At 35.1% G+C, this 10,122-nt stretch overlaps 1 protein-coding gene and 1 long non-coding RNA gene across 3 annotated transcripts; both read right to left on the reverse strand.

Annotated features, from left to right (window-relative positions):
- Nucleotides 1-258: 258 nt before the first annotated feature.
- LOC130736347 (uncharacterized) lies at nt 259-813 on the reverse strand. Its single transcript, XM_057588184.1, has one exon. The coding sequence runs from the start codon at nt 811-813 to the stop codon at nt 259-261; it is 555 nt and encodes a 184-aa protein (XP_057444167.1).
- Nucleotides 814-2,547: 1,734 nt separating this feature from the next.
- On the reverse strand, nt 2,548-4,485 carry LOC130735346 (uncharacterized). 2 transcript variants are annotated; one of them, XR_009018405.1, is made up of 6 exons: nt 4,294-4,485; nt 4,018-4,140; nt 3,427-3,679; nt 3,257-3,306; nt 3,117-3,157; nt 2,548-2,962 (listed from the first exon to the last, which is right to left on the reverse strand). It is a non-coding gene; the product is annotated as an uncharacterized LOC130735346 (long non-coding RNA). The 2 variants fall into 2 exon arrangements; XR_009018404.1 differs by having other exon boundaries at nt 3,427-3,683.
- Nucleotides 4,486-10,122: the final 5,637 nt, after the last annotated feature.

Below are 10,122 nucleotides of genomic sequence, written 5' to 3' on the forward strand. Positions count from 1 at the left end.
AAATTGGAAATTAATGTTCAGAACGTTTTTTTCTAACTAATGTACTTAGGCCATCATTATCCAAGAAATTCATTAGAGTTTCTAATTTAAATTTTGGTAATACCACGTCATTTAAACCGCTTTAATCAACTCTACTCACTTTTTACTCCGACCCAGCAACTCTAAAAAGTTTCTTAAATGAACCCCATAATATACCTCACCTTTTTATATTTTTATTATTTATATTTCATTTTAATTAATTCTTATTTTTGTTATAACTTAATTTGAGATTGGAAAGGCACTAGAAACGCAAAAGAATAGGCTTATTGACCAAAAAGTATCTGATTTTTGATCATTTCCCTTAATTGGATCTTTTGAAATATTGAGCCATGATTGAATCAGAAGTGTATTTTCCGCCAGTGTAAATCTTACTTTCTGATTTGAGCGACCATTCACCCTTCCACATTCTTCACCAATTCTAGCATCAGCATCGACATCGGATGAAATATTCGGAACTTGAGACTCTTCTACAGCCCCCGTCGGTGTTTGCGGCCGTTGATCAGCACTACTTTCCGTTGAAGCTCCCCCAATCATGGTGGGATTAATTACATGTTGAAAATTTCCCCAATTTTGGCTAGACATTGCAAATGGATTACCCATATTTGCTACTCGTGGAGCAAAATGGATAGGCAATGGATGCATGGAAATATTTCCCATGTCTGGGAAAGGTGCAGGATTTGAAGAGTTTTGGGATGTTTGGGTATTTTGATCATTTGAAGGTTCAGCGTTTTTCATCCAATTGTAGAAAGCATTGAAATTGTGGTTGCCATCCATTCTTGAAGAAAAAATCACTATCAGAAAGGATGTGAACTGTGAAGAAAAAATTGCAATGGAGTACAAATTTAATTTAACGTTGATAACAGAGCAAATATCTCATCTGTTTGTTTAATTCTGTTGAGTTATTCAAAATTAACTCAATCATCTCAATTATGTTTGTTATTTTGTCCCTCTTCTCTTGTTTCAAATATAAAAAAAATAATTATTTGTTTTTTTATTTGTTTTTTATTTGTTTTTTATTTATTTTTTAATCATTAAATTTGGAAGAGAAACTTTAAGCAAAGTTTCTCTAGAAATCTAGAAAGAAACTTTGGAGCAAAGTTGCTTGCCACGTGGAGAAACTTCATTTTCTGCAACAGTTAAAAAACTTTATTTTAGATGACATGTCATAGAGAAACTCACAAAGTTTCTTTGTTGCTGATGCTCACAAAAAGCTTCATATATTTTTTATTGCTTATTAAATCTGTATATTTCTATCCATTGTAAGTTATAACTTAATTTGAGGAGAAATTGAATAATCGTTAAACTGAAATTACCTCAATCAATAACATTAAATATAATTAATATTTGATTTAAAAAAAAATAATATTAAATATAATTAATGTCTAGTATTTGTTCATTGAGTTTTCTTTTAGAAGTACTTTATTTTTTGTCATCAGACGAAGCAAAGATTTTAATCACAAATTCACCCACCATGTTAGTCGTTAGATTGATTGATACAATCATAAGACCTAAAACACATTTTTTAAATGGGAATTCAATATTTTTAAACAAAAAATTAGTCAATAAAATGTCTTTAAAATACTTGTGGGGCAATATCATGGATTTTTTATTTGTTTATATTGTTTGCACATATTTCTCGGATAACCTGTGTTTGTTCTCCAGAGGAACATATTGAACTCCTTTATCTCTTACGAATTCTCCATCTATCTACTCAGGTTAATTAAATTATATCACTATCATGATTTGTATATTTGGATTTACCCGTTCTGTTTGTTCTACATAGAATTTTCAAACCCTACCTTATATATTCGTTTTCTTATATTGTAACCTGTTAAGGTAGGTCAATCATATTAAATCCATTTTCCGATGTATCAAAAAACCAATCATATTAAATCCATAAAAACAAAATTGATTAAACTTATGGGATATGTAATTTGATTATTAAAATAGGAACCAAGAAACTACCAATTGAAGAATTTAAATAGTTAATGACATTCATGTAAAATCTTGTAGAAGCTCAGTTATTATTTCAGTTACTCAAACAAAAGTAGAATAGGCGGACTGATATTTAACAATTGACTTTCAGTTTTAATTTTAATTTTTCATTTTTAATTCAAAATTTCAATCATTAGCAGTTTTTAATTACATTTAATATTTAATATAAGTTTCAAAATTTCAACCATTAGGCAGGTACATCGTACATCGTCAGCTTTTAAATGCATTTGTGATAAAAACACGAAGAAAGAAGTCAGAACAAACATATTGGAAAAACATAAAAGAAAAACATGTCAAAAATAAGTCCTGAGTCATGCCTTACAAAGTTATCAGGTTCAATAATCACATTGATTAAAATCAAATTGTTGAGTTTATAGGGTGAGTCTAGTGAAGGATAGCATCACAGTAAGATTAAAATCAAATTGTTGTTCTTTTCCAAGCAATCCCTTGTTCATTTATCAGCCCATAGAAAATGAAGGAATGATCATGAGCCATTATTAATCTACTGAAAAATTGGTTGGAAAAAAATATGTTATCTTAATGGTAGTATGGTTCTAAGGAAATTTTACAAAATGCTAGTGATAATACAGTTCCTGAACTACAAAATTCTATTGTGCTCAAAGAAAGATGTCTTGACTCTCTTGGTACCGGAGGCAGAAGTGAAATAGTTAAATGAAGCTCTTGATGAAAATGAGATTGGTGATAATGTGGAACCACTTTCTACGTCTAAAATTTCTATCCTGAATGCTATTGTGAGATCACTTAGAAATAACTTCAAGGTGACAAATCAAACCAAACATCAAACATGCAGGCCAAACTCTATTTCTACAGCTCTCTCTTTTTCTGTGTCATCTTCGGTCTTCCATTCTAAGATGGAGTGTGAATTGCATTCTGGAGGCATGAGTGGCTACGCTTCACATATGCTTGTCTATGAACAAAATATGACATATCAAATATAGTAGTACACATATATAGCATTCAATTATGAATATTTGGATGAATGAGAGTACAAACAAAAAGCGTCAACAACAGATTTCATGATTTCAAGATAGGGAAATTGCATATATTGGAAGTAATCAAACCTGTCCTTAGTCCATGCACATTTTCTTAATCCTTTTAGAAACTGAAATTTAAGGAAAGAAACAACCTTTCAGTAGTATATTACCAAAATATTCGAAAATCATATTTTAAATAGAACAATGAGAGGCAAAATGCAGCTTACCTCTGGGTATGGCCCTCAAAGGAGTTTTCCCTCATTTCAAACCCAAAAACCTGTGAGTAAAGATAGTAACCAAAGGGAAATGGATAGAACCTTGAACATCTTCAAGACTAAAATGTACTCTCAATAAACAACTTTGGAACATAAAATTAATCACTTTAATTAGTGCTTACTTGGGGGATAACAGGGGATGAAGCTCTACATGAGAAACCACCATCTTCCCTCCTTCTCTTGAGAGAAAAACTGTCACCACCATAAGATGGTGTTGCAAAATCAGAAACCATGTTTGGTGTCACAGGAAAATTAGCATCAGCACCCCCACCTCCAAATGACCGAATGCACTATGTTCCATTTTCTGATGATCATAACCACCATGTTCCTCCTCCTCACCGCACTAAAGAAATCTAACGAAAGGAGTTCCTTCTCCTACCTCAGAAATTAAAAAGTCACAAAATAAAGTTAAGCATATTACAGAAGCCTAAACATCATCATATTGCTAAAATTAGTTCAGGAGAAATGAGAACAAATTAGAAAAAATGGAACAAATTATTCTAGCTGTAATACTAACTGATTTAGTGGAAAGCTTTAAATCAGGGAAAAAAATTACAAATCTGCGATGGGGATACATGAGAATATTGGAATATAGAGCCTGGAGGGATCTGAAAAATACATACTCATACTTCATCATATTCTAAGGATATCTTCTATTCCATTCCAGAAACAATAATGACCGAAAGTACAAATCAAAACAGTGTAGTAGATACCTCAAAAAACACGTTCCTGATGCAACTTTTGCTTATATTAGGATCACCATGCACCACATGACCCTGATCACTTTTCCATTTACATAGAATGATTGTTCATCTTGATTACAGACTACAGAGTTCCTGATTCATAAAAAGTTGAAAATCAAATCCATAATATGATGAAAGCATATCACATGTGTGCGTATGCTGCTACATGTCTGCCCCTTGTTAGATGTTTATATCAACAAAAGTGAAGGAAAAAGTTGTTGCGAAAGGAGCTCAGTGATATCTTACCTCATGAAAACCTTAACAATCCTACAAATCCATCCATGAAATCCCTTCTCATTATTGAGGACTGGTAGTAGGAAAAAACTCAATGAGGCATGAAATTGGGGCTATCTGGATGCAAATAGGAAATAGAAAACATTGAGTCAAAATTCAGCAGAAAGATAAGTTAGGGCCTGTTTGATTGTGTTTTCAGTTTTCTTGTTTTTAAAATTGTTTTTTAAAATGATTTTTAAGAACCATTTTTTAGAACAATATTAAAAAAAAACTTGTTTGGTAATTATATCTTGAAAACAATTTTGGAAACAAAAAAACACAAAAACATGTTTGATAAATTTATTCTAAAAACAAGTTTTAGAAGAAAAAAAATAGAAAACGCGTTTGGATGCATTTAAGAAAAAAAATATTAAGAATATGAATTTATTGAATAAATTAATTTTCATCATAAGATTTTTGAATAAAATTAAACTTGTTTTAAAAAGCATAGTGTAACATAAATCCACATGACATATATTAATTTATATGTTGAAAACAGTTTTGTATTCATAACTAGCACCATGGGTGTTAGAACCGAATACAAGAAGGAAGTAGAAAGCAAGAAACCACATGGGAAGTGACAAACTATTGAGACCCCAATACAACTCTTGCCTAAACACTTGTACAAAGAAACATAAGTACCAAATACAAGATATAAAAACCAGCATCAGATAGATAGTTTGGGGCACCCATCCAACTTGGTCATGCGTGCAGAGACCAATCATCAACATCCCAAGAAATTTATTGCAAGAACCATTTTACTAGCCCTTAATTTGACATAGTGACATGGCGCGCTACCCACCCCCCTCACCCATAGATAGTCACGCACCATTAGCCGATTAAATAAGCTGAACTGGCTTATCCCAACTAGATTGCTAGAAACTAGAAAGTACTAGTATCACACACAAAGAACGAATACTTTGTGAGAGGGGAAACAAAAGGTACTCATAGTTAATTAATGGGACAAACATAACTACAGAGTACAGAGGAGCACAGAACAATAACTGATCCCCATATCTACAACACGATTACACAATTCGAAAGGAAGAACAGATAAGGGCAATTATAAATTGTAATTACCATTTGTTCCATCTAAAAGGCATGATGTTTTGTTCAAAAGTAGTCTAATTCAAAAAAAACTGCAGAACTAGATCCTTGATTGACCAAAAAATGAAATCCAACTGAAACCCTTTTTTTCTGAAATATGTAAACCTCAACAGACCCAATACTCCAAGAATACCATCCGACCCCAATTCACCCACCCAGGACGCTTCCATAACAGCCAAAGTACGATCGAAAACCTGATAATCGGAGCGGCCAGCCAACTCTAGTGAGAAGCGATGTTTAAGAAAGGGGAGCATCAGATGCAGTGAAGAGAAAGAGGAAGGACCGTGTTTAGTAGAAACCTTATTTTTCTAGTTACTGTTAATTACAATCATGCCATTAATGAGAGACAGGAAAACAACCTGTTCTCCGTGTTTTTGCTGTTTCTAAAACATAATTAAAAAACAGAAAACAAAAACAGGTTTTTTCTGTTCTGATTTTTTTGTTTTTAAAACAATAAAATAGAAAACTGTTCTTAAATTAATTTTGAGAAAACAGTTTAATCAAACAAGTTTTTTTGTTTTTTAATTTTATAAAACAGAAAACTGTTTTTAAAAACAGTTATCAAACAGACCCTTAGTTTCGCAGAGGTAGAAGAGCTATTCAGTAGAAGCGATATACCTTATGTTGATATTCATATAGTAGAATCAAAAGACCAATATAAGTGTAAATGTGTAATATACTGCAACGGAATAGAATTCTGCAAAAGCTGGAAGATGCACATGAGATTTCTATTAAAGCAAAGATAAATACAAAAAGGAATGTCATGCCATATTGCTGTACTGATTCAGAGGTAGTGAATTGGATTGAGATGCAGATCGGTGGCATGAAGGAGAGCGAGGGTTTGGAAGATGTGAATTTGATGCAGAAAACCCTAATTCTCGAGACTTGAAAGTAGTAGCATCAAGGAGAAGGAGATATATGGCATAGAGTTTGAGCCCAGATTCAACCGCGTTCTCGTTCCCTCATCCAAGACCAGCGCCTGCATTCTCCTCCCTTGGTCTCTACAGAGCGTCGTATCCACTAAGAATAGGAGATTCAGAACCACGAAAAGGGGTTTAAAGAGAGACCGACGAAATAAAATTAAGGAACCGCTGGAAAAGTTTATTATGGAGAAGAAACGTTGAGGGCGTTACAAAAGAAAGGAAGTGAGAAACCCAGAAGAATGAAACGGTGGAATAAAGAAGAGCAGCAAATTTAGGCTCTGTTTGGAAGAGCTTATTTGAGCTTATCTTACAGCATAAGCTCTTATGCCAGTGTTTAAGAGAGCTTATGCAAACAGCTTATGGCAGGCCATAAGCTATTTTCAGCTTATTTTCATAAGCTACTCAAGACAGCTTATGAAAAACAGCTTATGCTTATATACAGCTTATTTTTAATTTATTTCAATAAATTTTTAAAAATAGCTTCTGAATAAGCGCTTATGTCATAAGCGTTTATGACCATAAGCGCTTAATTAAGCTGTTTTTCCAAACGGGGCCTGCTGAAGTGTTGCCACAAAGATATAAACGGCCAGGATTGAATCATAGGAAAATAATGTGTATTTTTACTAAAATATCCATGAAGAAAATTCAATTGTAGTGCAATGAAGTCTTAAATTACTATTTTGCCCTCAAGGTTGCACAAATTCTCCCTTTATATATATTATAGATAGATTATAGATTATAGATAGATAGATAGATAGATTATAGATTATAAATAGATACTAAGTCTCTTTAAGATTCTTGTAAAAAAAATCATTTTAACATTTTTGCCTAAGGCCCCAAAATTCTTGTACAAGGCCCTGATCATTGGCACTGAGGAAAAGAAATTCATGATGGTTGCTGTATGCGTTTCTTCATCTCCATGGGGCTGCTATACATAGGTTGTGTTCACCAAAAGAGAAAGAAGATTTCTGCTTTGGATGATGAGGAAGAAATACGAGATCAAAGTGAGAGAGGGAGCTCGTGCGTCTGACTCAAGGTGAGAGGGTTTGGCACTTACACTTAGTGAATATAGAGAAGGTTGAAAAATGAATAAAAGTTGCATTTGGAATAGATATTTGATGTTGTATGTGTGGTTCGTGGTGTCTGAGGCAACGTGCCATGATTTCCCTGGTGCCACACTTGTTAATGGATAAATAATGGATGTAAGCTAATTTGGGTAGTTTAGGATTTAACTCATAGAGTTAAAAGAAAAACATAGGGATGATATATTATTGGCTAAAAAGCACTTTTGGCCCCTGATGTTTCAAGTTTGTGCAAATTCTGCCCCTACTCTATTTTTGTCGATGTTTCTACCCCTCATGTTTTCAAACAGTGCATCGTCTACCCCTCATGTTTTCAAACAGTGCACCGTCTACCCCTCCGTGAGGGGTAGATGGTGCACTGTTTAAAAATATGAGGGGTAGAAACATCGACAAAATAGATAGGGGCAGAATTTGCACAAACTTAAAACATCAGGGGCTAAAAAGCCTATATTATTATACTGAAAATTATGGGGAGTTTTATCAAATAATAAAATATAAATTAGGATCATTTTAAGAAAATTAAAATGATCAATGAACAAATAAACGAGTAAGAACTGAGCTAAAGAATAAGACGGGGCTTATGGCAATCCTGTACCAAGAAAAAAGCGGCATATGGCAATCCTGTACCAAGAAGAGGTGTTTCCGAGGGCTTTAGTAAGTCTGGAAACAGATTCAGCGACTATGGAGGTGGCTCCAAAAGCAGGGACAAAGGACCTAAGGAGAAAGTCATAAACTATACTAGAAGAAGGGACCATGTTTCTGATCATGTAAATACCCCCTCGGGATGCACGGTTTTCATTGACAATCTTGCTGAATCCACTACCTATCACCAGGTGAAAGAAATATTTTCCAAGCTAGGGAACCTTGAAGGCCTCTATGTTCAAAAATTTCGAAAAAGAAATAGGCAGTCAAAATTTGGCTTTGCCAGATTCTTGGAGGCTCAAATGGCGAACCTGGCGATTGATGAACTTAATGGCAGAAGGGTTAATGGACGTCACTGGATGTTGAGCAAGGCAAGATTTTCTCTGTTTTCGAAGGAAGATAAAATCAGAAAGACCTCTTCTAGTAAACAAAAGCCTGTGCAAGTATGGAAACAGAAACCCCAGAAATTGGAGGATTCTGAACCAGTTATACGAGCCTCCTCAACGAAAGAAGATGATATGCGATTGGAGAAAACTGCAATCGGCTCTTTGCGGTCACCCCAGACTCCAATGTGTATTCACAACTTTCTTCACTCTATAGGTTATAACAGTATAAGGATAATAGCGATGGGACCCTTGGAAGTGGCTCTGGAATTCAATAGCAAGGAGGATATGGGATTTTTTTTGTCGATTGAAAAACCAGACCTTAGCCTGTTATTTTTGAGTTTGCAACCTGCCACTGTTTTTTCTACTCCAACCAGACATTTCGTGTGGCTATCGGTGAGAAACGTCCCTCTTGGTGTTTGGAGAGAGGATTTTTTCATGGAGGTAGCAAAGGCTTTTGGAAAATTCATCTGCCTTGATAAGGAGACAAAAGACACAGAGATACGATGTTGCTAAACTGTTGATAGAGGCTTCAACGCCTTCAATCCCCCACCAAAATCTGAAGGTCCTAATCAATGACAAGATGGTTCAGGTTGTAGTGAACTCCAGTGAGGACCTTGATTTCACCTTGCAACCAAAAAGCTTTAATGGTGCAGCTTTTACTCCCTCCGAGACAAAAACTGAAAACTCTTAAACATAAGATCAGAAGCTGGAAGGGATACAAACCAAGGGGCAATGGAGAAGTGATCAAAGCTTTAGAGGAAAATTTGCAAAATGTGATGACCAGACTAGAAGAAGAAGGCACTTCTGTGGAACTACGACAGCAGAGATTTGAGATCATAGGTTCTTTATGGGATCAATACAGAAAGGAGGAGAGCATTTGGCGGCAAAAGTCAAGACACAAATGGCTTAAGGAGGGAGACAAAAATTCGTCTTTCTTCCACTCAGTGTGCAGAGCTCGCCATAACAGGAAGAACATTACCTATCTGAAAGTTGGGGACCAGAGGGTAGAAGATCCAAATCTGATTAAACTCTCTATCCTGAACCATTTCAAAACCTTCTTGTCCAGAGATGAGAGGTCCAGACCTAAATTGCGATGCTATAACCTCCCCAAACTATCTAGATCAGAAGCAGCGGTTTTAGAAGAGCCGTTTTCAGAAGAGGAAATTTGGGAAGTGGTGAAGACTTGTGATGGGAACAAAGCCCCCGGTCCCGATGGGTTCAATCTCAATTTCTTCAAGCACTTTTGGCCAGTGTTAAAGATGGACATTTTCCACTTCTTCGAAGAGTTCCATCACTCAGGTAAATTAGTGAAAGGTCTCAACGCAGCTTTCATTTGTCTCATTCCAAAATGCAATAAACCAGAACTGGTAGCGGATTACAGACTTATAAGCTTGATAGGCAGTGCGTACAAGTTGATCTCTAAAGTTTTGGCTGCTCGATTGAAATCAGTTATGCCTAGGTTGATCTCCCCTAACCAATTTGAGTTCACTCAAGGACGTCAAATTGCCGACTGCATTTTAATTGCAAATGAGGTTGGGGATTATCTTAACAAGAATCGTGAAGGGGGTTTCTGCTGAAGCTTGACTTTGCAAAGGCCTACGGCAATGTCGAATGGGATTTCTTGATTGACATACTCTATGCTATGAAGTTTGGCAACAAATG

This window comes from Lotus japonicus, chromosome 2, assembly GCF_012489685.1.
Source record: "Lotus japonicus ecotype B-129 chromosome 2, LjGifu_v1.2".
In the NCBI taxonomy this organism is placed as follows: domain Eukaryota; kingdom Viridiplantae; phylum Streptophyta; class Magnoliopsida; order Fabales; family Fabaceae; genus Lotus; species Lotus japonicus.